The sequence below is a fragment of the Pseudopipra pipra genome, chromosome 26 (assembly GCF_036250125.1).
Source record: "Pseudopipra pipra isolate bDixPip1 chromosome 26, bDixPip1.hap1, whole genome shotgun sequence".
Lineage (NCBI taxonomy): Eukaryota > Metazoa > Chordata > Aves > Passeriformes > Pipridae > Pseudopipra > Pseudopipra pipra.
Genome location: NC_087574.1, coordinates 1835877 through 1861852, shown reverse-complemented (window position 1 = coordinate 1861852; position 25976 = coordinate 1835877). Strand labels below are relative to the sequence as shown.

At 56.1% G+C, this 25976-nt stretch overlaps 2 protein-coding genes and 1 long non-coding RNA gene across 3 annotated transcripts; all 3 read left to right on the top strand.

The window, feature by feature from the left end:
• Window positions 1-870: 870 nt before the first annotated feature.
• Window positions 871-3341, top strand: LOC135402867 (uncharacterized). Its single transcript, XR_010425243.1, has 2 exons — window positions 871-2206; window positions 2309-3341. It is a non-coding gene; the product is annotated as an uncharacterized LOC135402867 (long non-coding RNA).
• A 2391-nt stretch (window positions 3342-5732) lies between these two features.
• LOC135402809 (leucine-rich repeat-containing protein 37A2-like) lies at window positions 5733-13474 on the top strand. Its single transcript, XM_064636270.1, has 12 exons — window positions 5733-5926; window positions 6188-6259; window positions 6657-6728; window positions 6903-6974; window positions 7176-7256; window positions 7524-7595; window positions 8214-8288; window positions 8706-8827; window positions 9953-11442; window positions 11548-11637; window positions 11968-12032; window positions 12806-13474. Exons 1-12 carry the CDS (start codon window positions 5733-5735, stop codon window positions 13080-13082), a joined length of 2682 nt encoding a protein of 893 aa, XP_064492340.1. The 3' UTR covers window positions 13083-13474.
• A 3011-nt stretch (window positions 13475-16485) lies between these two features.
• LOC135402808 (leucine-rich repeat-containing protein 37A-like) lies at window positions 16486-25269 on the top strand. Its single transcript, XM_064636269.1, has 14 exons — window positions 16486-16679; window positions 16940-17011; window positions 17409-17480; window positions 17655-17726; window positions 17928-18008; window positions 18276-18347; window positions 18966-19040; window positions 19456-19577; window positions 20704-21848; window positions 21949-22041; window positions 22505-22560; window positions 22968-23031; window positions 23128-23295; window positions 23542-25269. Exons 1-14 carry the CDS (start codon window positions 16486-16488, stop codon window positions 23554-23556), a joined length of 2301 nt encoding a protein of 766 aa, XP_064492339.1. The 3' UTR covers window positions 23557-25269.
• The last annotated feature ends 707 nt before the right edge of the window (window positions 25270-25976 follow it).

Genomic DNA, 25976 nt, shown 5'->3' with positions numbered 1-25976 from the left:
GTGCCAGCAGCGGGACTGCGGTTTGAACTGGCAAGCACTGAACCCCTGGGATGGAGCTGGTGGGTTAAACCCCATTGATGAAGACTCTGTCTTTGAACAGCACAAGGGTGTGGAGGTAGCTCCATCTCCAAGGCAGAACTACATGTGGACAAACAAAGAGCACAAGAAGAGAGGCAAAATTTGGACAAAATCTGCTTTTCTCCCAGGCGTTGGGCCCTGCCAAAGCCCAGGGAGAGCACAGGCAGAGAAAGCAAAGCCCAGCAGGGTCTAAACAGGAACCTGGATTTTCTGTCTGACCCGCTGGTGAACAACGGCCCCGCTGCAATCAGCAGGGTAGAGGACAGGGCTGAAGGAGAGCCTTCCTCTCGAGGTGGGCACTTCCCCCTCCTGCCTGACACCATGGAGACAGCCTGGAAGCAACAAGAGGAAGGCTCCAGGCTCCTCAACAAGCCAGGTAGCCCTGAGGGCCCAGACGTTTTGCCCGTTCCAGGAGAGGACTTTGAAACCACGGTCGATCGTTCCCTGCGCTTGCTGGTGCCGGACGAAGGCCTGCGGGTGTTCATGGCCCACATGGAGCGAGCCCTGAGGACGGACTGCAGCCTGCCCGGGCTGCAGCTGGCCTGTGCCAAGATGGTCTCCAAGACTGGGCTGCTTCTAAATCTCCTCAGCAAGAGACAAGAGAGCGAGGAAGCCTCTGCTTTCACGAGACAGTGTCCTGTGGAAAAGACCATCTCCAGACACACAGCCTTAAAGTGTGTCTCTGCATGGCGAGGGCGGTCAGTCCTTGGCATGGGCTGCCCAGGGAGTGGTGGAGTCCCCATTGCCGGAGTGTTCAAGAAAGGCCTGGACGTGGCACTCAGGGCTCCGGTGTAGCTGACAAGGTCCCCGGTTGGCCTGGATGGTGTTGGTGGCGTTTTCCCCCCTCCGTGGTGCTGTGCCCCTGTGCCTGGAGCCTGCCGTGCCCAAGCGCTGCCCGAGCCGGCCCGGCCCGACCCGGTTGCCCGCGCTTTTGTGCTGAGGGCGGGGGGGGGGCGGCTCCCGGGGCCGCCGCGCTGAGGCGGAGCTGCCTCTGAGGCGCAGCTGCGGCGCTTCCCTGCCGAGGCCGCGGCGCCTCTGCTGGCGCTGCTGGGGGGCTTTTGGGCTTTGGCCGCCGTTCCCAAAGCTCCCCTCGGCTTCTTTGGGACGGGGGTCCCTCCCGGTGCTGCCACGCTCAGGTGGAGCTGCCGCTCGTCAGGGGCTCAAGGCTCCCCTGCGTCTGGGCCGGCGACAGGTCCCGTGAATAGACACGGCCCTGCTGCAGTAACAACGGCCCCGCTGCAATCAGCAGGGTAGAGGACAGGGCTGAAGGAGAGCCTTACTCTCGAGGTGGGCACTTCCCTCTCATCCCTGACACCATGGAGACAGCCTGGAAGCAACAAGAGGAAGGCTCCAGGCTCCTCAATAAGCCAGGGAGCCCTGAGGGCCCAGATGTTTTGCTGGTTCCAGGAGAGGTCTTTGAAATCGTGGTCCATCATCCCCTGGTGCCAGACAACGGTCCGGTGGGTGAGGGAATGGGACCGCAACACTGCACAAATGAGCTCAACAAGGCAGAAGGTTGCGGTGCAATGGCAATTTATTGAGGCAGAGCAGGGACTTACATAGAGTCTGGGGTCAGAAGGGCTTGAAACAACAGGGGAGGAGCATGAGATTGACACCCCAGGGCATAACAGGATAGGAGAACTCGGGAAGGGAGGAGGAGCGTGGGAGGAGTCGGGCATTAGGGCCCAATGGGGACTCACCCGCACTGCAGCACTGCTCAGCCCATCAGTGCGGGATGAGCGGGAAAATGAGGGAGCGAACGACTTATGGCAGGAAAACAGCTCTGGGCAAGCCTGGCCATGCCCCGGGCTATCCAGGAAAATGGGGTTAATACAGTCATATGAGGAAAACACAGCAAACAGTGTTTAAAACTGGATATAAACAAGCAAGTCCATAAGATAGAGTCCTGTCATGCGCCATAAATTTCTCTCCAGGCTTTAAAACATTCCCAGTCAGACTCTGGCTCCTCAGCACAAGATGGTCTCCAAGACTGACCCGCTTCTAAGTCTTGCTGCTCAGCAAGAGGCAAGAGAATGAGGGAGCCTCTGCTTTCAGGGGCCAACGTCTTCTACAAGAGAACATCTCCAGATGCACAGCCTTGGAGGAGGGCAAGGAACACAGAGGGGAGGTAGGAGAGCTGCTGGGCACTGCTGGATGTGTCCTTCAGGGCAATGGGGAATGGAAGGAGCAACCCTCTCTCCCCTGCTGATCTTGTCTCCTTTTGTCCCAGAAGAAACCAGAGCCTGTGGATGACACAACCACATTGGTGGTGTTGCTGTCTGTCCTCGCCATCATTTCTCTGACAGTGATGTGTGTCCTTACTGTAAAAGCCAGTATCTTGTTGGAGACACAGCTGTCAGTCAAGCCCTGTAGCTGCAGAGCCCAGTTGAGGTGCCCCATGCACGTGCCGGGTAGCACAGGAGATGTTTGGCCAACCCTGGAGCTTGGGGCAGCATCCACACCCCCAGCTCAGCAGGGTTCAGCCTGCTTGGGGGAACCTTGTCCTGGCATCCTTCCTGACTCTCCACAGCTTTGCTTTGCTCTCCTGCCTTCAGCCATGCAGCAGTGGGGTTAGGAGAGCTCTGGGAACTTTCCAGGGTGTGCCCAAGCTCAGTGAAGCCGAGTTGCTGTTCCTTCAATACACCAGGGATGTCCTTGTTGCCAAGGAAAAAGCATTCTGGAAGAAGACACATTAGGAAGAAGTCAAGTGACGGAGAGAAGCTTTTCAAGAAGGTGACCCAGACATCAGGAGGAATTGCTGCATGGAAGGGCTGTTCAGGCATTGGCATGGGCTGCCCAGGGAGTGGGAGTCCCCATCCCTGGAGGTGGTCAAAGAAGGCCTGGACGTGGCACTCAGTGCTCTGTTCTAGCTGACAAGGTTGTGGTTGGTCCTGAAGCTCAAGCACAAACAAAGAGCACAAGGAGAGAGGGAGCCAGGATTGGGTTGGACATAAACAGCTTTTCGATGAGGTGTTGGGCTCTGTGAAAGCCCAGGGAGCTGAACAGAGCGATGGAACAGAGTGGGAGCTCTTGGTGGCCCTGGGAACCCCGCGTGACATTGGAATTCAGAAATGTATAAGAACTGAGAGTATGTACAAGATAGAAACTCCCTTTAGCTGAGCCAAGTGATTGAAGGAAACAATGAGGAGGGGAACTGAGGCCCCCAGCCAGGCAACACCCAGTTCCTTTTTAAGCAGGTGCATTTTGGCAAAATGATGAGTGATGCATCTCAGAGCTGATTAAAGCCTGCCTGATTTCTACAACTCACAAATTGAGTCTTAGAAGTTTCTTTGATGTGCCGCTTTTAGGCAACGCTGGGACAGGAGGGAAATGTTCAAGAGTGCCACCTGGAATGTGTTTGGGTGAGGGCATTTTCTGCTGCTCAGTGCCACCTGTCTCACTCCTCCAGGCAGCCTCGTCCCTCCCTGCAGCTCTGGAGGACTTTGTGACTCCCAAGCTGCTGCAGGGCAAAAAGGGCTTTCGAGGTGAGAGGATTTCTGACACCAGCTGGACACTGACCCTGCCCGAGGGGCTGGTGTCATCGAGCATGGCCATCATCTCAGAGAGGGTTAAGGCACAACCTTGTGAGACAGCTTTGTTAAATGTGGCTCTGAATAGGCTTCCAATAGTTGTCAGGGTGTGTGAGAGAGGAAACAGAGACCTGAGGAGGAATTTGTGCATGGCGAGGGTGGTCAGTCCTTGGCATGGGCTGCCCAGGGAGTGGTGGAGTCCCCATTGCCGGAGTGTTCAAGAAAGGCCTGGACGTGGCACTCAGGGCTCCGGTGTAGCTGACAAGGTCCCCGGTTGGCCTGGATGGTGTTGGCGGCGTTTTCCCCCCTCCGTGGTGCTGTGCCCCTGTGCCTGGAGCCCGCCGTGCCCAAGCGCTGCCCGAGCCGGCCCGGCCCGACCCGGTTGCCCGCGCTTTTGTGCTGAGGGCGTGGGGGGGGCGGCTCCCGGGGCCGCCGCGCTGAGGCGGAGCTGCCTCTGAGGCGCAGCTGCGGCGCTTCCCTGCCGAGGCCGCGGCGCCTCTGCTGGCGCTGCTGGGGGGCTTTTGGGCTTTGGCCGCCGTGCCCAAAGCTCCCCTCGGCTTCTTTGGGACGGGGGTCCCTCCCGGGGCCGCCGCGCTCAGGTGGAGCTGCCGCCTCTCATGGTCCCAACGCTTCCCGCCCTGCGGGGCTGCGGCTCCCTCAGCCTCTCCTGGCGGGAATGTCGAGCTTTCCCCGGTTTTCCAAAGCTCCCCTCGGTCTCCCAGAGCACTCGTGTGGTGGGTTAACCCCGGCTCGATGGCAGGTGCCCTCCAAAGCCCCTCTCTCACCACCCTGCGCCACTGGACAGGGCAGAGAAAATACAGGGAAAGAAAGGTTCCTGAGTTAAGGACAGGGAGAGATCACTAAGCAATTGCCGTCATGGGCAAAACAGGCTCAGCTTGGGCATAGTAATTCAATGTATTGCCAACAGAATCAGAGGGGCATAATGAGGAGTAAAATAAATCTTAAAAACACCTTCCCCCACCCCTCTCTCCCTCCCGGGCTCTGCCTCCTCCACGCCAGCGGCGCAGAGAGATGGGAATGGGGGACACGGTCAGTTCATCCCACCTTGTTTGGCCACTGCTCAGGGACAGGAGCCAGAGTCCTTTCCCTGCTCCAGCACAGGCTTCCCACAGTTCACAGCCTCCTTCGGGCATCCACCTGCTGCAGCGTGGGCTCCTCCACAGGCTGCAGGTGGATCTCTGCACCCCCATGGTCCTCCCTGGGCTGCAGGGGCACAGCTGCCTCAGCAGGGTCTTCACTAGGGGCTGCAGGGGAATCTCAGCTCCAGAGCCCGGAGCACCTCCTGCCCCTGCTTCTCCTCTGACCTTGGGGTCTGCAGAGCTGTTCCCCTCACAGATTCTCACTTGACTCTGGCTGCAATTACATCTGTGCAATAACTTTTTTTCCCTTCTGAAGGATGTTATCCCAGAGGCATTACCTCCATTTCAGATTGGCTCAGCCTTGGCCAGAGACGTGTCCACCCTGGAGCTGGCTGGCATTGGATCAGCTGGACATGGGGGAAGCTTCCTGCAGCTTCTCACAGAAGCCACCCCTGTAGCCTCCCCTCCACTCCCAAAACCTGCCCACGCAAACCCAATCCAAATGAGAATGGCTTCACACTGACTGAGAACAGGGTTAGATTGTGTATTGGGGGAGAATTCTTCCCTGTGAGAGTGCTGAGGCACCAGCACAGATTGCCCAGAGAAGCTGTGGCTCCCCCATCCTGTCCCTGAAGTGTTCAAGGCCACATTGGACAGGACTTGGAGCAAACTGCTCTAGTGAAAAGTGCCTCTGCCCATGGAAGGGGCAGGGGGGACTGGATGAGCCTTAAGGCCCCTTCCAAGTCAATCCATTCCAGGATTCCATGGGTTTATGGCTCTGTGGCAGAGTCATTTGGTGACAGGCTCGCCTGAACTCCAGTCCAGCTGTGAGCTCTGATGCAGCACCACCACTGAGACAAGAGCATCCCCACTGTGACAAGAGCATCCCCACTGTAACATCAGCATCCCCACTGTGACAAGAGCATCCCCACTGTGACATCAGCATCCCCACTGTGACACGAACACCACCAAGGCAAGCCCTTCTTTCTGCATCCCAGGTGACTCCGGCCAGTCGTGGTTCGCCATGGACTTGTTGACACGTGTCGTGTGTGCTCTGCTCCTGCTGGCCCTGCTGCTGGCAGTGACTCCCTGCCCAGGAGAGTCCAAGGAGCTCTGCCCGCACCCCTGCCGCTGCCAGAGGCGTGGACTGCTGGACTGCCGCCACGCCGGCCTGGCCACCGTGCCCCCGGCCACCCGCCGACGGGCCCTCACCGTCCTGTGAGTCCTGCCTGCCCCACACAGCCCCTCCAGCTTCCCCTGCTCACTGCCTTCTTAGTGCTGGAAAGCCCAGCCAGGACAGCCGGCAGAGTCACTGCCAGGAGACACGGTGCCTTTGGGGGGTTGTGCTGCACTGGGAGGGTGAAGCCAGGCTGGCCAAGCCGTGCCTTCTCCAGGGAAATCCCACTTCCAGCTCTGCAGCCAAATGGGCAGGGAAAGGGCTTTTCCTCAGGGGTAATGCTGTCTGTTGTTCCTTTGCAGAGATTTCACTGGCAACTCGATTGCTACTTGGAGTAAACAAGCATGGAAGGAATACCCCTGGACTGAGACTCTGTAAGTGCCAGGCAGCATTTCAAATGCCCACAGTTGGGGTGTTTTCCATCCTTTGGTCTGGTTTTGGAGCAGCAGCACCACAGAACTCCTTCCCAAGTGAAGTCAAAGTTGGGCTGCTCCGCACGGAGGGCTGTGACTCCCCAGGCCTTCCCAGGATGCCAAGAAATGCCGTGAGCTGTGTGCCAGGCACGGGACCATCCCCGGGGCTGTTTGCCCAGGGATCAGGCTCCGCTCAGCTCCAGCCAGGAGCAAGGGCCTGCTGGCCATGAGTGGGGACCATCCCTGCAGGGACCCCAAGAGTTGCTTCAGGAAAGCTGCTGCAGGGTATTTTCCCAGGAACATGCCATTGCCTGCGGTGGAGCGGCTGCTGGACCATTGTCTGTTTGTGTCATTGCAGAGTCCTCAGGGACAATGAGCTGCAGGCAGTGAAGAGCCATTCCCTGGAGGGGCTGTTCCTGCTGAAGCACCTGTAAGCACTGGCCCCTGCCCACCATGCCGGGCTACTGCCTCCCCCTCCCTTGGGGCCCTGCTGCTCAGCCCAGCCCTGGGCAAGTGGCCTTTGTCCTCCCGGCTTCCAGGCTGCAAATGCAAGTCAAAAGGACAGTGCCCATGGAATGAGCATTTTGTCTTCTCATTGCAACAGGGACTTGTCTGCCAATAGGATCCTGTTGATTGAGGAAGGTGCTTTTGAGCCACTGCCTTTCCTGAGGCTTCTGTGAGTCAGGAAGTTTCTTTGTGGTGTCTTTAGTGAAGTCTTTCTGTTTAGAACCCTTTCTGTGTTAGAAAATGCTCCTGTTTTCAGCACGGTCACTAAATGTCCCCTGGTAAAAGCACATTTCCTCCAAAGGGATCCTTCTTTGCCCCAGCATCCTGTAGGACAGACCCAATTGATTTCTGTCATCTTCTCTTTCCCCAGAAACCTCAGTGGGAATGGCCTCACACAGATCCACAGCAGCACTTTCCAGGCATGGCACGGGATGCAGTTTCTAGAGGAGCTGTAAGTGGGACAAGGTCCAAAGGCCCATCAGAGCCAGACCCCGCAGGGACAGTGGGGCAGAGCTGCTCTGCCCTGTGTAAAGTACTGAATCCCACTGTGGATGTCAGCCAGGGAGCACCAGGTGTCTGCAGCCGGAAAGCCCCTTTCCCTCGACCTGCTTCTCTTCTCCAGGGCTTCCTTGAACCAGACAGGCCATCCCCACCTGCCCTGACCCACAGAGCTCACGTCCTTCCCATCACCCCTCACAGCTCTCTGCTGCTTTTTCAGGATCCTAAGCCACAACCCCCTGACCGTGATTGCTGACCCAGCATTCTTCAAGCTGCCTTCACTCAACTATCTGTAAGTATTGACTCCTCTGGAGCAGATCAACAGAGATCTTTGTGTCTCTCCAGTGGCCTGTTCTCAGGAAGCAGAGATCCAGGAGCAAACCTCCCTCTTCTCCCAGCCTCTTTGCGCTGGGGGCACAACTGTCCCTGGCACTGGCAGAACAAGTCCAATCAGTTGTGGTGTGTCCCCAGCTGCAAAGCACCCAAGCAGCTGGGACAGAAACTTTCAGAAACGAGAGGCCTTCCAGGTCTGGGGCCACAGAGTGGCCAGAGGGCTCTGGGAATACTCCAGTGCTGCCTGAGCACTGGTGGCAGCAGTCTGGAGCTCCTGCCTCCTTCAGGGACTGGAGCTGCCCCCAGGGAAGAGCAGGAGGGTTTGGAGCTGGAGAATCCTTTCTGTTGGCATCTGTCTGCCCCGAGAGCTGCAGGGTCCCCTCCTGATTGCCAGGCCATGGTTTGGAGCAGGGCAAAGCAGAAGGCCGGTCGGGTCTTGAATGGCTTGTCTTTGATTAGGCAGAAGTGGATCCCTCTGCCAGCACCCCCACGCTCCTCAGGGGCCTGGGCTTGCTCTCAGAGCAGAGCTGTGGGAATGTCACCTGAAAATTGAATGTGGTCTTTGAAATGCTCGCAGGGACCTGAGTGCAACTCAAGTGACTCCGCAGACGTTGCTGCTGCTCCTGCAGACAATAGTGCACTTGGAAACCCTGTGAGTAGGTGGGACTGAGGGCCAGCCACCAGCAGAGCCTCAGTGCTGAGACAGGGGGTCTGCCTGGGAAACAAATCCCTCTGCCACTAAATCACAACAAGCCCAGGAAGCTTTAGGGTTCCTGTTGACTTGCGGGAACCTCCCAACGTCCCCAGCTCCAAGGCAGAATTTCAAAGGGGGGTTTAGATCACGGTGGGTCTGTTTCTCTCTCTCAAATGTTTTTTGGGGACCAGTTCCACTTTCAAAGGAAAAATCACATTTTTGGTGGTTTGGGATTCACGTGAGGGAAGTTTTCCAGAGCTGTGGCAGACATGGAAGCACATCCCCCAGGCCTTATCTGTGTGTTGCCCCCCATGGCCTCAGAGACATGGATTGGGACGCTGGGTTTTCCTCCAATCAATAACCTCTTGTCTTTAGCAAACTGCCCAAGGATGTGGCCTGCTGCCTCTGCCAGGAGCATGCCAGCACCGAGACCCCGTGCAGGACCATCCAGTTCCTCTGCGAGAACCTGTGCAGCAGCAGCAGTGCCCAGTGTGCTGGTAGGTGTCCTGCTGAGCTTAGTGTAGCCCTCAAATGTGCCCAGTTGCCTCCAGCTTGAGGAGATGCTGCAGCACGGCCCCGTTTTGGGGCAATTCCTGATCTCTCCTTGGAGAAGACTTGGAACAAGCACGGGTTGGGAAGTTCCTGGTCATTACACATATCTGGTGTGTCAAATACTGTCTGGATAAGAAAGAGCTCTCTGGGCTAAACAAACACAGGAGCTTCCAACCCACCCTGTGCATGTGGCCAAGGAAAGCAGGCCTGCCCCGTGCCCTTCCCAGGCACTGCTTCTAACCCCCAATTTCCCCTGAGAACCTCCTGAGCCTTTCCAGTGCCACCATAGCTTGGCCAGTCACAGCTCAGGGGCCAGAGGGGTCCCAGACCCAGCACACGCGTGGCCAAAGGGTGCAGCAGTGTTTGTGCTGCTCTGGCACAGTGACGTGGGCCCCAACCTGCCCCAAACCCACCCTGGGAAGCCCAAGACCCAGAAGGAGCGTGGATGCCCCTCCACAGGCTCTGCAGGCTCTGTGTCACCTCCCTGCCCATGTGCAGGAGAGAGGGGAGGAGCCCCCATGTGCTTTGCAGGGCATTACATGAACACCAAACACTGTCAGTGCCTCAGCAGCCCCTGGGCTGATCTTCACTCTGGGCTCTCTCTCTCTTCACTGGCTCCTGCAGAGTCTCAGGGTGACCAACCACCCCACCCAGCCATTGCCCCAGCCCAGGCACAGCCTGCAGCTCCTGCTCCAGGTGAATTCCACAATCCCATGGCAGGCTTGATTCTCTTGCCAGGCTCACTCGGAGTTTCAAAGCTTTCTGGGGAATTTAGAAACCAGCACTGGCTCACATCGAGCTGTGGGAGAGTCTCCAACAGCAAACCCATTTCCCTGGGATGTTTCCCTCCTATCCAAAGAGAGCCCTGGAAGAAACCAGAAAAGAAACCTCTCCTGTTCTGCCCTGAGGGGACAATCAGAGTGATTTAAGGAGTCTCCTCCCCTCCCCAACACATCCACCACTCCCCTCACCCACTCCCTTGTCTCAGAGAGGAGCTCCTGCTGCTCGGGGTAAACCTCTGCCCCTGTGTTTGTGCCAAGTTGCTGATCTGCTGTCTTGGTGTTCTCCAGCTCACACAGGTCCTGTGTCACAGACACAGGGAGAAGTAATGGAAGTGGAGCCCTCCGGAAAAGCAAAGAGCAGCCCAGTCTTGAACCTCAGGGCCAAGCAGCCTTCGCTGGGAGACCATGGAACTGTAACTCTTGGGGTTGCCCTGACCCTGAGCAGCACTGAGGGGGATGTCAGCAGCCTCAAGGATTCCAGATCAGATTCATATCCCCCTGAGCACCTCTCCAGGCAGGAAGGCAAAACAGCTGCTGATGAGCTGATGGTTGAGGTCAAGAATAATCTGCCCAAGGCTAAAAGCATCATGACTGTGAAAAGCATCGTCTCACGCCAGCCCCAGCCTGTCAGGGAGAAGGATGTGGAGGAAAAGTCAATCACAGTCTGGGAACGAAAGCAGAAGGGCTCCCATTTGAACTGGCAGGCATTAAACCCCTGGGATGAAGCTGGTGGGTTAAACCCCCCTGAGGACGACTCTGGACACCACAAAGTATCCACACTGCCTTCAAAACACTCCCCTTCGCACTCCACAGCAAAGGGCCGTCGCTTCTCCAGGTCTGTCAATATTCAAGACTACCACGATGCTGTGGAACAGACTGAGAAAACCATGGGGATGGAGGATGTGGAGGATAGAGAAGAGGAGGAGGAAGCCCCATCTTCAAAGCAGAACTATGGTTGGACTCAGAAACAGCACAATAAGAAGGCCAGCCAGCAGAAGCAGATGGAGTCCCATTTGAACTGGCAGACATTAAACCCTTGGGATGGAGCTGGTGGGTTAAACCCCACTGATGAAGACTCTGTCTTTGGACACCACCAAGGTGTGGATGTAGCTCCATCTCCAATAAGGAAATACATTTGGAAAAAGAAAGAGCACAAGAAGACCAACAGTCAGTATTGGGTTGGACAAAATCCACTTTTCTACCAGGTGTTTGGCCCTGCCAAAGCCCAGGGAGAGCCCACAGGCAGAGAAAGCAAAGCCCAGCAGGGTCTAAACAGGAACCTGGATTTTCTGTCTGACCCGCTGGTGAACAACGGCCCCGCTGCAATCAGCAGGGTAGAGGACAGGGCTGAAGGAGAGCCTTCCTCTCGAGGTGGGCACTTCCCCCTCCTGCCTGACACCATGGAGACAGCCTGGAAGCAACAAGAGGAAGGCTCCAGGCTCCTCAACAAGCCAGGTAGCCCTGAGGGCCCAGACGTTTTGCCAGTTCCAGGAGAGGACTTTGAAACCACGGTCGATCGTTCCCTGCGCTTGCTGGTGCCGGACGAAGGCCTGCGGGTGTTCATGGCCCACATGGAGCGAGCCCTGAGGACGGACTGCAGCCTGCCCGGGCTGCAGCTGGCCTGTGCCAAGATGGTCTCCAAGACTGGGCTGCTTCTAAATCTCCTCAGCAAGAGACAAGAGAGCGAGGGAGCCTCTGCTTTCACGAGACAGTGTCCTATGGAAAAGACCATCTCCAGACACACAACCTTGGAGGAGGGCAAGAAACACAGAAGGGAGGTAGGAGAGCTGCTGGGCACTGCTGGATGTGTCCTTCAGGGCAATGGGGAATGGAAGGAGCAACCCTCTCTCCCCTGCTGATCTTATCTCCTTTCCTCCCTCCAGAAACGACAGCCCAGGGACAAAGAAATATCGTTTGTGGTACTCCTGTCTGCCGTCACCACTGTTTTTGTGATGCTGAAGTGTGTCCTCCATGTAAGCTAATAACTCCTTTGACAGACAGCTGTCAGTCAAGCCCTGTAGCTGCAGAGCCCAGTTGAGGAGCCCTGTGCACGTGCCGGGTAGCACAGGAGATGTTTGGCCAACCCTGGAGCTTGGGGCAGCATCCACACCCCCAGCTCAGCAGGGTTCAGCCTGCTTGGGGGAACCTTGTCCTGGCATCCTTCCTGACTCTCCACAGCAAAGCTTTGCTCTCCTGCCTTCAGCCATGCAGCAATGGGGTTAGGACAGCTTTTGCCCTCTCTTGTTTTGCAAAGTATGGCAAGAAAACTCTGGTGTTACATGTCTCCCTTTCTCCTTCACCAGTTGTGCTTCGGATCTTGTGCAGATGGTTCCCAACCCCAATGCCGTAGGAAATCATTGCTGAGAAGGTAATTAATTACTGCCTGCTCTTGCCACTGCTGTGCCACCAACAGTCTTTACTCTGAAGAGCAACTCATCCCCAGGCCCCCCAGCCATGCGGGAGCCGCTGCCAAAGACTCCCCTGCCTGTGTTTAAAACACGTTGCTTTTGGGAGAGACCCAGCAAAGGAGCCCAGAGTGGGAGCGATGGGCACACATGTCAGAGCACATCCCAACCAGCCCTTCTCTGCACCTCTGCTGGGGTGGGGTTGGGCTCGGGGGGTCCCACATTGCTGCCACCACAAGGAAATCCCTCTCTGCTCCAGTTCCCAGCAAGACTCTCCTCTGGGGACGGCTCTGCCCTATTTCTCCCTGCCCTGCTCCCCACAGAGGCTTTTAAAGAACTTACTCCCATCCTTTCCAGATGCCTTTCCCACCCAGGGCTCATTCCCAGCTACGCCAGCCAGCACTGTCCCTTCTGGGGCTCCCCAAATTCCTCAGGCTCTGCTGAAACACCTGCCAGAAGCAGGGAGAGGTGCTGGCACTGCTGCTGCCCTCCCTGGCCAAACCTCCCTGTTCATGGACTGGCAGCAGGGAATTCTGTGGAGATGATGCCCAAAAGCCTTTTTTTCCCCCATCTCCCTTGCAAACTCCAATGGTTTGCCCTGCTGGAAATGTCACTTCCCGACTCCTCCAGTGGCTGCTTCCCCGACAGGGCAGGGCACACCCAGCCTTTCTGCCCTCAACCACCATCAACAGCTGCCTTCACTTTTGATCCTTATTTTCCCTTTGGATTTCTTCAGGTTCTTTGAGAAACTTCAGTGGAGAGGGAGGAAGAAGGAGTACAGCCAGGGAGAGGCTGTAGAGCAGGGAAGGGCAGGGAGCACATTCCAGGGCTGCCCCTCTGCCCACACTGCCTGCTCATCCTCACCTCTCCCAGTCATTCCTCTTCGTGGCACTTTCCAGAGAATGCCCAAGCTCAGCGAAGCTGAGTTGCTCTTTGTTCAGTACATCATGGATGTCCTTGATGCCAAGGAAAAAGCATTCCGGAAAGCGATACAACAGAAAGAAGGCACGTGAGGAAGAGAAGACTTTCAGGGAGGTGAGGAGGAAGGAAGAGCAATGGCAATGCTTGTTCTCTAACTCCTGTTCCAGTCCAGGAACTGCCAAGGCTTTCCTTGGATGCTATTTCCTTGACTGTTATTTCCTTGCTCTTCCTGCAGAGGGAAGCCCAAAGCAGCCCAGGGAAGCAGCCACAGTGGGGCAGTGCCGGCAGCCCAGGACGAGGTGCCTGTGCCAGTCACTGCAGTGAACCCCCAGAGCCGGCGCACTTATCCCTCCCCACAGAGGAGGCTGTGGGCACCCCAAAGAAGGCATCAAGCCCTCAGTCTCTTCTTCATCCTCTGTGCCAATGTTTCCCCCTGCATCCAATAAAAAATGGAGATTCCCCTTTTTCCTCCTCTCTTTGTTGATGTCTTTGTAAAAGCTTTTTCTGTTCTCTCTTACAGCAGTGGCCAAATTAAGTTGGAGCTGGGCTTTTGCCTTTCTAACTTTCTCCCTGCATAACTTGGGGACATCCTCACCGTTCTCCTGCGTTGCTGCCCCTTCTTCCAAAGCTGTAAATTCTGTGTTTTCCCTCAGTCCCAGCCAAAGCTCCCTCCTCAGCTGCTGTGCTTCTCTGCCAGCTTGTCCTCTGGCACATGGGCACAGCCTGTTCCTGCCTGTGCCCTAAGGTTTCCCTCTTGGAGAATGTCCAGTCTTCCTGGACTCCTTTGGCCCTCAGGGCAGCGTCCCAGGGGACCCTCTCAACCAGCGTGGGTGGATTGATTCACCCTGGGGAACTCCTCACACCTGGACAGACCTTCATCCACAGCATCACTGTCCCAGCCCTCAAGGTGCAAAACCACCTCCTGGGAAGGTGAGACCGGCTGGGAGGGGATTTGCTGCTGCCCCAAGCAGGGACTTGTTTCCATTCCTGGCATCCCTTTGCCCTGCTCCCTCACACCCGCCTGGCTCCCAGGCTGATGGTTGGAGACTTTTCACTCCTGATGCCCCTGCACACCCTTGGGAGCTGAACTGAGCGGTGGAAACGGAGAGGGAGCTCTTGGTGGACCGGGGAACCCCTGGGAGAGGAGGGAAATGTTCAGGAGTGACAATTGGGAAGTTTTTGGGCGAGGGTATTTCCCACCGCTCAGAGGCTCCTGTCTCACTCCTCCAGGCAGCCTCGTCCCTCCCTGCAGCTCTGGAGGACTTTGTGACTCCTGAGCTCCTGCAGGGCAAAAAGGGCTTCCGAGGTGAGAGGATTTCTGACACCAGCTGGACACTGACCCTGCCTGAGGGGCTGGTGTCATCGAGCAGGGCCATCATCTCAGAGAGGGTTAAGGCACAACCTTGTGAGACAGCTTTGTTAAATGTGGCTCTGAATAGGCTTCCAATAGTTGTCAGGGTATATGAGAGAGGAAACAGAGACCTGAGGAGGAATTTGTGCATGGCGAGGGTGGTCAGTCCTTGGCACGGGCTGCCCAGGGAGTGGTGGAGTCCCCATTGCCGGAGTGTTCAAGGAAGGCCTGGACGTGGCACTCAGGGCTCCGGTGTAGCTGACAAGGTCCCCGGTTGGCCTGGATGGTGTTGGTGGCGTTTTCCCCCCTCCGTGGTGCTGTGCCCCTGTGCCTGGAGCCCGCCGTGCCCAAGCGCTGCCCGAGCCGGCCCGGCCCGACCCGGTTGCCCGCGCTTTTGTGCTGAGGGCGTGGGGGGGGCGGCTCCCGGGGCCGCCGCGCTGAGGCGGAGCTGCCTCTGAGGCGCAGCTGCGGCGCTTCCCTGCCGAGGCCGCGGCGCCTCTGCTGGCGCTGCTGGGGGGCTTTTGGGCTTTGGCCGCCGTTCCCAAAGCTCCCCTCGGCTTCTTTGGGACGGGGGTCCCTCCCGGTGCTGCCACGCTCAGGTGGAGCTGCCGCCTCTCATGGTCCCAACGCTTCCCGCCCTGCGGGGCTGCGGCTCCCTCAGCCTCTCCTGGCGGGAATGTCGAGCTTTCCCCGGTTTTCCAAAGCTCCCCTCGGTCTCCCAGAGCACTCGTGTGGTGGGTTAACCCCGGCTCGATGGCAGGTGCCCTCCAAAGCCCCTCTCTCACCACCCTGCGCCACTGGACAGGGCAGAGAAAATACAGGGAAAGAAAGGTTCCTGAGTTAAGGACAGGGAGAGATCACTCAGCGATTGCCGTCATGGGCAAAACAGGCTCAGCTTGGGCATAGTAATTCAATGTATTGCCAACAGAATCAGAGGGGCATAATGAGGAGTAAAATAAATCTTAAAAACACCTTCCCCCGTCCCTCTCTCCCTCCCGGGCTCTGCCTCCTCCACGCCAGCGGCGCAGAGAGACGGGAATGGGGGACACGGTCAGTTCATCCCACCTTGTTCGGCCACTGCTCAGGGACAGGAGCCAGAGTCCTTTCCCTGCTCCAGCACAGGCTTCCCACGGTTCACAGCCTCCTTCGGGCATCCACCTGCTGCAGCGTGGGCTCCTCCACAGGCTGCAGGTGGATCTCTGCACCCCCATGGTCCTCCCTGGGCTGCAGGGGCACAGCTGCCTCAGCAGGGTCTTCACTAGGGGCTGCAGGGGAATCTCAGCTCCAGAGCCTGGAGCACCTCCTGCCCCTGCTTCTCCTCTGACCTTGGGGTCTGCAGAGCTGTTCCCCTCACAGATTCTCACTCTACTCTGGCTGCAATTACATCTGTGCAATAACATTTTTTCCCTTCTGAAGGATGTTATCCCAGAGGCATTACCTCCATTTCAGATTGGCTCAGCCTTGGCCAGAGACGTGTCCACCCTGGAGCTGGCTGGCATTGGATCAGCTGGACATGGGGGAAGCTTCCTGCAGCTTCTCACAGAAGCCACCCCTGTAGCCTCCCCTCCACTCCCAAAACCTGCCCACGCAAACCCAATCCAAATGAGAATGGCTTCACACTGACTGAGAACAGGGTTAGATCGTGTATTGGGGGAGAATTCTTCCCTGTGAGAGTGCTGAGGCACCAGCACAGATTGCCCAGAGAAGCTGTGGCTCCCCCATCCTGTCCCTGAAGTGTTCAAGGCCACACTGGACAGGACTTGGAGCAAACTGCTCTAGTGAAAAGTGCCTCTGCCCATGGAAGGGGCAGGGGGGACTGGATGAGCCTTAAGGCCCCTTCCAAGTCAATCCATTCCAGGATTCCATGGGTTTATGGCTCTGTGGCAGAGTCTTTTGGTGACAGGCTCGCCTGAACTCCAGTCCAGCTGTGAGCTCTGATGCAGCACCACCACTGTGACAAGAGCATCCCCACTGTGACAAGAGCATCCCCACTGTGACAAGAGCATCCCCACTGTGACATCAGCATCCCCACTGTGACAAGAGCATCCCCACTGTGACATCAGCATCCCCACTGTGACACGAACACCACCAAGGCAAGCCCTTCTTTCTGCATCCCAGGCGACTCCAGCCAGTCGTGGTTCGCCATGGACTTGCCGACACGTGTCGTGTGTGCTCTGCTCCTGCTGGCCCTGCTGCTGGCAGTGACTCCCTGCCCAGGAGAGTCCAAGGAGCTCTGCCCGCACCCCTGCCGCTGCCAGAGGCGTGGACTGCTGGACTGCCGCCACGCCGGCCTGGCCACCGTGCCCCCGGCCACCCGCCGACGGGCCCTCACCGTCCTGTGAGTCCTGCCTGCCCCACACACCCCCCCAGCTTCCCCTGCTCACTGCCTTCTTACTGCTGGAAAGCCCAGCCGGGACAGCCGGCAGAGTCACTGCCAGGAGACACGGTGCCTTTGGGGGGTTGTGCTGCACTGGGAGGGTGAAGCCAGGCTGGCCAAGCCGTGCCTTCTCCAGGGAAATCCCACTTCCAGCTCAGCAGCCAAATGGGCAGGGGAAGGGCTTTTCCTCAGGGGTAACGCTGTCTGTTGTTCCTTTGCAGAGATTTCACTGGCAACTCCATTGCTACTTTGGATGAACAAGCATGGAAGGAATACCCCTGGACTGAGACTCTGTAAGTGCCAGGCAGCATTTCAAATGCCCGCAGTTGGGCTGTTTCCCATCCTTTGGTCTGGTTTTGGAGCAGCAGCACCACAGAACTCCTTCCCAAGTGAAGTCAAAGTTGGGCTGCTCCGCACGGAGGGCTGTGACTCCCCAGGCCTTCCCAGGATGCCAAGAAATGCCGTGAGCTGTGTGCCAGGCACGGGACCATCCCCGGGGCTGTTTGCCCAGGGATCAGGCTCCGCTCAGCTCCAGCCAGGAGCAAGGGCCTGCTGGCCATGAGTGGGGACCATCCCTGCAGGGACCCCAAGAGTTGCTTCAGGAAAGCTGCTGCAGGGTATTTTCCCAGGAACATGCCATTGCCTGCGGTGGAGCGGCTGCTGGACCATTGTCCGTTTGTGTCATTGCAGAGTCCTCAGGGACAATGAGCTGCAGGCAGTGAAGAGCCATTCCCTGGAGGGGCTGTTCCTGCTGAAGCACCTGTAAGCACCGGCCCCTGCCCATCATGCCGGGCTACTGCCTCCCCCTCCCTTGGGGCCCTGCTGCTCAGCCCAGCCCTGGGCAAGTGGCCTTTGTCCTCCCGGCTTCCAGGCTGCAAATGCAAGTCAAAAGGACAGTGCCCATGGAATGAACATTTTGTCTTCTCATTGCAACAGGGACTTGTCTGCCAATAGGATCCTGTTGATTGAGGAAGGTGCTTTTGAGCCACTGCCTTTCCTGAGGCTTCTGTGAGTCAGGAAGTTTCTTTGTGGTGTCTTTAGTGAAGTCTTTCTGTTTAGAACCCTTTCTGTGTTAGAAAATGCTCCTGTTTTCAGCACGGTCACTAAATGTCCCCTGGTAAAAGCACATTTCCTGCAAAGGGATCCTTCTTTGCCCCTGCATCCTGTAGGACAGACCCAATTGATTTCTGTCATCTTCTCTTTCCCCAGAAACCTCAGTGGGAATGGCCTCACACAGATCCACAGCAGCACTTTCCAGGCATGGCACGGGATGCAGTTTCTAGAGGAGCTGTAAGTGGGACAAGGTCCAAAGGCCCATCAGAGCCAGACCCCGCAGGGACAGTGGGGCAGAGCTGCTCTGCCCTGTGTAAAGTACTGAATCCCACTGTGGATGTCAGCCAGGGAGCACCAGGAGTCTGCAGCCGGAAAGCCCCTTTCCCTCGACCTGCTTCTCTTCTCCAGGGCTTCCTTGAACCAGCCAGGCCATCCCCACCTGCCCTGACCCACAGAGCTCACGTCCTTCCCATCACCCCTCACAGCTCTCTGCTGCTTTTTCAGGATCCTAAGCCACAACCCCCTGACCGTGATTGCTGACCCAGCATTCTTCAAGCTGCCTTCACTCAACTATCTGTAAGTATTGACTCCTCTGGAGCAGATCAACAGAGATCTTTGTGTCTCTCCAGTGGCCTGTTCTCAGGAAGCAGAGATCCAGGAGCAAACCTCCCTCTTCTCCCAGCCTCTTTGTGCTGGAGGCACAACTGTCCCTGGCACTGGCAGAACAAGTCCAATCAGTTGTGGTGTGTCCCCAGCTGCAAAGCACCCAAGCAGCTGGGACAGAAACTTTCAGAAACGAGAGACCTTCCAGGTCTGGGGCCACAGAGTGGCCAGAGGGCTCTGGGAATACTCCAGTGCTGCCTGAGCACTGGTGGCAGCAGTCCAGGGCTCCTGCCTCCTTCACGGACTGGAGCTGCCCCCAGGGAAGAGCAGGAGGGTTTGGAGCTGGAGAATCCTTTCTGTTGGCATCTGTCTGCCCCGAGAGCTGCAGGGTCCCCTCCTGATTGCCAGGCCATGGTTTGGAGCAGGGCAAAGCAGAAGGCCGGTCGGGTCTTGAATGGCTTGTCTTTGATTAGGCAGAAGTGGATCCCTCTGCCAGCACCCCCACGCTCCTCAGGGGCCTGGGCTTGCTCTCAGAGCAGAGCTGTGGGAATGTCACCTGAAAATTGAATGTGGTCTTTGAAATGCTCGCAGGGACCTGAGTGCAACTCAAGTGACTCCGCAGACGTTGCTGCTGCTCCTGCAGACAATAGTGCACTTGGAAACCCTGTGAGTAGGTGGGACTGAGGGCCAGCCACCAGCAGAGCCTCAGTGCTGAGACAGGGGGTCTGCCTGGGAAACAAATCCCTCTGCCACTAAATCACAACAACCCCAGGAAGCTTTAGGGTTCCTGTTGACTTGCGGGAACCTCCCAACCTCCCCAGCTCCAAGGCAGAATTTCAAAGGGGGGTTTAGATCACGGTGGGTCTGTTTCTCTCTCAAATGTTTTTTTGGGACCAGTTCCACTTTCAAAGGAAAAATCACGTGTTTGATGTTTTGGGATTCACGTGAGGGAAGTTTTCCAGAGCTGTGGCAGACATGGAAGCACATCCCCCAGGCCTTATCTGTGTGTTGCCCCCCATGGCCTCAGAGACATGGATTGGGACGCTGGGTTTTCCTCCAATCAATAACCTCTTGTCTTTAGCAAACTGCCCAAGGATGTGGCCTGCTGCCTCTGCCAGGAGCATGCCAGCACCGAGACCCCGTGCAGGACCATCCAGTTCCTCTGCGAGAACCTGTGCAGCAGCAGCAGTGCCCAGTGTGCTGGTAGGTGTCCTGCTGAGCTTGGTGTAGCCCTCAAATGTGCCCAGTTGCCTCCAGCTTGAGGAGATGCTGCAGCACGGCCCCGTTTTGGGGCAATTCCTGATCTCCCCTTGGAGAAGACTTGGAACAAGCACAGGTTGGAAAGTTCCTGGTCATTACACATATCTGGTGTGTCAAATACTGTCTGGATAAGAAAGAGCTCTCTGGGCTAAACAAACACAGGAGCTTCCAACCCACCCTGTGCATGTGGCCAAGGAAAGCAGGCCTGCCCCGTGCCCTTCCCAGGCACTGCTTCTAACCCCCAATTTCCCCTGAGAACCTCCTGAGCCTTTCCAGTGCCACCATAGCTTGGCCAGTCACAGCTCAGGGGCCAGAGGGGTCCCAGACCCAGCAAACGCGTGGCCAAAGGGTGCAGCAGTGTTTGTGCTGCTCTGGCACAGTGACGTGGGCCCCAACCTGCCCCAAACCCACCCTGGGAAGCCCAAGACCCAGAAGGAGCGTGGATGCCCCTCAACAGGCTCTGCAGGCTCTGTGTCACCCCCCTGCCCATGTGCAGGAGAGAGGGCAGGAGCCCCCATGTGCTTTGCAGGGCATTACATGAACACCAAACACTGTCAGTGCCTCAGCAGCCCCTGGGCTGATCTTCACTCTGGGCTCTCTCTCTCTTCACTGGCTCCTGCAGAGTCTCGGGGTGACCAACCACCCCACCCAGCCATTGCCCCAGCCCAGGCACAGCCTGCAGCTCCTGCTCCAGGTGAATTCCACAATCCCATGGCAGGCTTGATTCTCTTGCCAGGCTCACTCGGAGTTTCAAAGATTTCTGGGGAATTTAGAAACCCAGCACTGGCTCACATTGAGCTGTGGGAGAGTCTCCAACAGCAAACCCATTTCCCTGGGATGTTTCCCTCCCATCCAAACAGAGCCCTGGGAGACACCAGAAAAGAAACCTCTCCTGTTCTGCCCTGAGGGGACAATCAGAGTGATTTAAGGAGTCTCCTCCCCTCCCCAACACATCCACCACTCCCCTCACCCACTCCCTTGTCTCAGAGAGGAGCTCCTGCTGCTCAGGGTAAACCTCTGCCCCTGTGTTTGTGCCGAGTTGCTGATCTGCTGTCTTGGTGTTCTCCAGCTCACACAGGTCCTGTGGCACAGACACAGGGAGAAGTAATGGAAGTGGAGCCCTCTGGAAAAGCAAAGAGCAGCCCAGTCTTGAACCTCAGGGCCAAGCAGCCTTTGCTGGGAGACCATGGAACTGTAACTCTTGGGGTTGCCCTGACCCTGAGCAGCACTGAGGGGGATGTCAGCAGCCTCAAGGATTCCAGATCAGATTCATATCCCCCTGAGCACCTCTCCAGGCAGGAAGGCAAAACAGCTGATGATGAGCTGATGGTTGAGCTCAGGAATAATCTGCACAAGGCAGAAGAGGAGGAGGAAGCACCATCTTTAATGCAGAACTATGGGTGGACTCAGAAAGAGCACAATAAGAAGGCCAGCCAGCAAAAGCAGCGGGACTCCCATTTGAACTGGCAGTCATTAAACCCCTGGGATGGAGCTGGTGGGTTAAACCCCACTGATGAAGACTCCGTCTCTGGACACCACAAAGGTGTGGATGTAGCTCTGTCTCCAAGGCAGAACTACATTTGGAACAAGAGAGAGCACAAGAAGACCAACAGCCAGTATTGGGTTGGCCAAAATCCGCTTTTCTCTCAAGCATTGGGCCCTGCCAAAGCCCAGGGAGAGCCCACAGGCAGAGAAAGCAAAGCCCAGCAGGGTCTAAACAGGAACCTGGATTTTCTGTCTGACCCACTGGTTAACAACGGCCCCGCTGCAATCAGCAGGGTAGAGGACAGGGCTGAAGGAGAGCCTTCCTCTCGAGGTGGGCACTTCCCCCTCCTGCCTGACACCATGGAGACAGCCTGGAAGCAAGAAGAGGAAGAGTTCAGGTCCCTCAACAAGCCAGGTAGCCCTGAGGGGCCAGACGTTTTACCGGTTCCAGAAGATGTCTTTGAAATCACAGGCTACCATCACCTGGTGCCGGATGAAGGCCTGCAGATATTCCTTGCCCATGTAGAACAAGCCCTGAGGAAGGACTGCAGCCTGCCCAGGCTGCAGCTGGCCTGTGCCAAGATAGTCTCCAAGACTGAGCTGCTTCTAAGTCTGCTCAGCAAGAGACAAGAGAACGAGGGAGCCTCTGCTTTCATGGGCCAGTGCCCAATAGATGAGAACATCTCCAGACGCACAGCCTTGGAGAAGGGCAAGAAACACAGAGGGAAGGTAGGAGAGCTGCTGGGCACTCCTGGATGTGTCCTTCAGGGCAATGGGGAATGGAAGGAGCAACTCTCTCCCCTGCTGATCTTGTCTCCTTTTGTCCCAGAAGAAACCAGAGGCCTTGGATGACACAATCACACTGGTGGTGTTGCTGTCTGTCCTCGCTGTCATTTCTCTGACAGTGATGTGTGTCCTTAAGGTAAGCCAGTATCTTGTTGGAGACACAGCTGTCAGTCAAGCTCTGTAGCTGCAGAGCCCAATTGAGGAGCCCCATGCACGTGCCGAGTAGCACAGGAGATGTTTGGCCAACCCTGGAGCTTGTGGCAGCATCCACACCCCCAGCTCAGCAGGGTTCAGCCTGCTTGGGGGAACCTTGTCCTGGCCTCCTTCCCTACTCTCCACAGCTTTGCTTTGCTCTCCTGCCTTCAGCCATGCAGCAATGGGGTTAGGAGAGCTCTGGGTGTTCATTCACATTCCAGAGGCAGGGAGAAGAGGGAAACTGGGAAGGGGGGACAGACTCTTTTAAAAATTGTGGCTGCTGGCACAGACTTGCACGTGTGTAGAATGGGCTGGGTTGGAGGAAGAACCTTTTGGCCTCTGTTGTTTTGCAGAGTATCACAAGGAAACTCTGATGTTACAAGTCTCCCTTTCTCCTTCCCCAGCTCTGCTCCCGACCCTGTGCAGTGTTTTGCCGATGCCTGTGCACTGTGTGGAGAAGGTAATTAATTACTGCCTGCCCGTGCCACTGCTGTGCCACCAACAGTCTTTACTCTGAAGAGCAACTCATCCCCAGGCCCCCCAGCCATGCGGGAGCCGCTGCCAAAGACTCCCCTGCCTGTGTTTAAAACACGTTGCTTTGGGGAGAGACCCAGCAAAGGAGCCCAGAGTGGAGCAATGGGCACACATGTCAGAGCACATCCCAACCAGCATCACTCTGTGCCAGTGATGCTCGGCCCTGGATGGCTTGGATGAGCTTGGCCAGTCAGTGCAATCCCTGCTGGGGCTCCCAATCTTCCTTAGGCTCTCCTGAAAGGCCCCCTGAGCAGGGGGAGGTGCTGGCCCTGCTGCTGCCCTCCCTCTCCAAACCCGCCTGCTTCTTTTCCTGTTTTTTTCTCTTGTTTTCAGTTTCCTTGTAATTCTGCGACGGAGGTGGAGGAAGAACAAGTACAAGAAGTTAGAGGATGTAGAGGTAAGGGCAGGGAGCAGGTGCCAGTGCTGCCTGTCTGTCTGCACTGCCTGCTCATCCTCACCTCTCCCAATCCTTCTCTTCCATGGCACTTCCCAGGGCTTTCCTGAGCTCAGCGAGGGGGATTTGCTGCTGGCTCAATACATCATGGATGAGCTTGATAAACAGGAAGAAGAATCCCAGAAAGAGAGAGAGCAGGGGAACACAGATGCCTCCCAGAAAGAGACTGAATGTGAAGAACTTCACCTGCAAGAAGGTGGAGAAGAAGTAAGTGGGATGCCAGTGCTCCAGCCCCTGTTCCAACAGAGGAACTGCTGAGACTTTGCTTGGGTGATATTTCCTTAACTGTTATCTTCTTAGATGCTGCTTCCTTTTTGTTATTTCCTTGGCTATTCCCTTGGAACCCAGTTCCTTGGCTGTTATTTCCTTAGATCCTATTTCCTTACTGCTCTTTCCTTGGCTCTTTCCTCGAATGTTATTTCCATGGATGTGATTTCCTTGCTGTTATTCCAGGTGGATGAAACTTGAGGAAATGCCTTTGCCCAGCCCCAAGATGCTCCTGCCCGGACGCTGCCCTGCCTCCAGCACCCCAAAATCTGGGCCACTGACTCCGTGACCCCTCTCTGCAGAGAGGATGCTGCAGGCGGCTGCCGTGCTCAGGACACCCTGAGGAGCCTCCCTGGGACCTGGGAATGGGGGAGGGGGTGGGATGCCCTGGGACCCTCCAAGCTTCTCCCTGGGGTCTGGGAACAGGGGGGTGGGAAGAGGGAGGTGGGATGGGTTAGGACCCCCATAGCTACTCCCTGGGGACCTGGGAACAGGGGGGTGGGATGCCCTGGGCCCTCCAAAGCTCCTCCTTAGGGAATAGGAAGGGGTGATCCAGGCAGCCCCAGGTGTCCTGAGCAGCCGCTGCCGCCGCGCAGGCTCCGGAGCGCGCAGCCTTGCCAGGGCTGCAATGTCCAGGGGGTCAGCTCGTGTGGCAGGGTCCCTTCCCACAGCCCCTTTTTGTCCAGCTGGTTTGTCTTTACGAATACATCTCATTTTCTGCAGCCAGAGTGTCCTGTGAGACGGGGGAAGCGCCTGTGTGTGTGTGTGGCTGTTCCCGTGTGTGTGTGGGAGGGAGGCTGTGCTCGGGTGTCCAGTGCCAGCAGTGGGACTGTGGTTTGAACTGGCAAGCACTGAACCCCTGGGATGGAGCTGGTGGGTTAAACCCCACTCTGACAACTCAGTTTTTGAACAGCACGAAGATAAGGAGGAATGATCAGCTCCAAGGGATTTGTTATCAAATACACCCCCCCAACCCCTCAGCCTCATGATTTGGTGAGCTTGGTGCCTCTTCCCATTGCTTGTCCTGCCTCTGAGTTTCGTTCGTCACACCACGCTACAGAATTTTATTTATTTTAATGAAAAACATGTTTGAAATGAAAAAGATTCTTTGTTTTACATAATGATAATGCTCCAATTACTTATAGTTGGGGTTCAACACCTCTGGCTCACTTGGCACAAAAGTCTGAACACATTACTACAAGACTTAGGCTTATTTCTTTAAAACAATTTTCACTTAGAGAAATACTTTTCCTGTGCCTGTGCAAAAGACTGTCAGTCCCACAGCTACTCCTGCTGGTAAGACGCCTTCCACTTCCAGCTTTTTCCCATGGATTCGAGAGACTCTGAGCCGTATGTGGGTTCCTGCAGGGAGGGCTCATTCCTTTTGTTGTTCTGGAATTGCTGCACACACCTGCTATTCTGTCTAAATACTCGTGCAGCTCCACTGGTTCCAGATATAGATGACCTCAATAAGTTGACAGGAAAACAATTTTTCTCCAAAGCCAGCATATATTTGGGGTCTTAATTTTAGCAACATTAGGTTTATTGCTCATTTCTTTCATTGTTACATATCTGGAAGAAAAGCAAATGTTGTTTATGACGCACGTGGTGTCTCATGGAGTTCAAATTTCATCCCTAATCAAACACTGCAAAACTTTTGGAAACGATGTGAAGACAGAGCTGCTCTAATTCAGTGGCATCATCAAAACTGAGATCAGACAAAACTTCTTTGAGCTCCAACTGTTCCCAAGACAATTCATTGACCTGCAAAGAGAAATCAAGGGCAAATTTCCCTCCCTAAAACAAATTTTATCTTCATCCCTCTGCACCTGGAAACATATTTTTACCACATACAAGGGGCAGTCTCCCTGAAATTCACCACTCAGGAACATTTCTGCTTTGGAAAGGTTGACTGACACCACAAGGCAATGAACCAGAAGGACACCCAGCAATTCCTTCCAAATTCCCTTTCCATCAGTCTGGCTGGTGCTTTGTGGAGAGTGAGTGCTCCACAGAAGGGGAGTGAGAGGGCAGGGAGGTGAAGGATGATTGCTGGGAGAACAGAGGTTTCTGTTTGACTCTGCTGCTTGCTTCTCTTACGGTCAGGACCAGTTAGGTCAGCTCTCCATGGGTTTAAAAGAGGCTGATAGCAGGGGCTGTACAGAGGAGAATGTGAAGAGAGAACAAACCAGGAGACATTTCGTCTCCTGGACTTATAAAAAAAATTGTGATGGATATTGGTTATATCACACTCCAAAATACTCCAGTTTTGCTGCTACTCTTCAGTAAGGAAGGGAGCCAGTTCTGCCCGTGGACACCAGGTGACTCAGTGTCACCAGGTGGAACAAAGTGTCACAAGGCTGGTCAGACACTGCTCCAGGAAAACTGCAGGAGGAATGAACCATGGAATATCCTGAGCTCGAAGGGACCCCCAAGGATCATCGAGTGCAGCTCCTGTCCCTGCATGAGTCACCCCAACAATCCCACCATGTGTCTGAGAGTGTTGTGCAAACACTTCTTGAGCTCTGGCAGCCTTGGGGCCTGTTCCAGTGCCAGAGGCAGCCCCGGGGCTGGCTCACCACAGGAGCAGCTCCAGAGAGGCCAAGACCACTCTGGACTTG

Bases quoted from the DNA above. Each gene is read 5' to 3' on its own strand.
- LOC135402808 (XM_064636269.1), top strand. From the start codon at position 16,486: ATGGACTTGCCGACACGTGTCGTGTGTGCTCTGCTCCTGCTGGCCCTG. The intron at 17,012-17,408 runs GTAAGTGCCAGG...GTGTCATTGCAG, and splicing joins TACCCCTGGACTGAGACTCT to AGTCCTCAGGGACAATGAGC. The intron at 19,041-19,455 runs GTGAGTAGGTGG...TCTTGTCTTTAG, and splicing joins ATAGTGCACTTGGAAACCCT to CAAACTGCCCAAGGATGTGG.
- LOC135402809 (XM_064636270.1), top strand. From the start codon at position 5,733: ATGGACTTGTTGACACGTGTCGTGTGTGCTCTGCTCCTGCTGGCCCTG. The intron at 6,260-6,656 runs GTAAGTGCCAGG...GTGTCATTGCAG, and splicing joins TACCCCTGGACTGAGACTCT to AGTCCTCAGGGACAATGAGC. The intron at 6,975-7,175 runs GTGAGTCAGGAA...CTCTTTCCCCAG, and splicing joins CTGCCTTTCCTGAGGCTTCT to AAACCTCAGTGGGAATGGCC.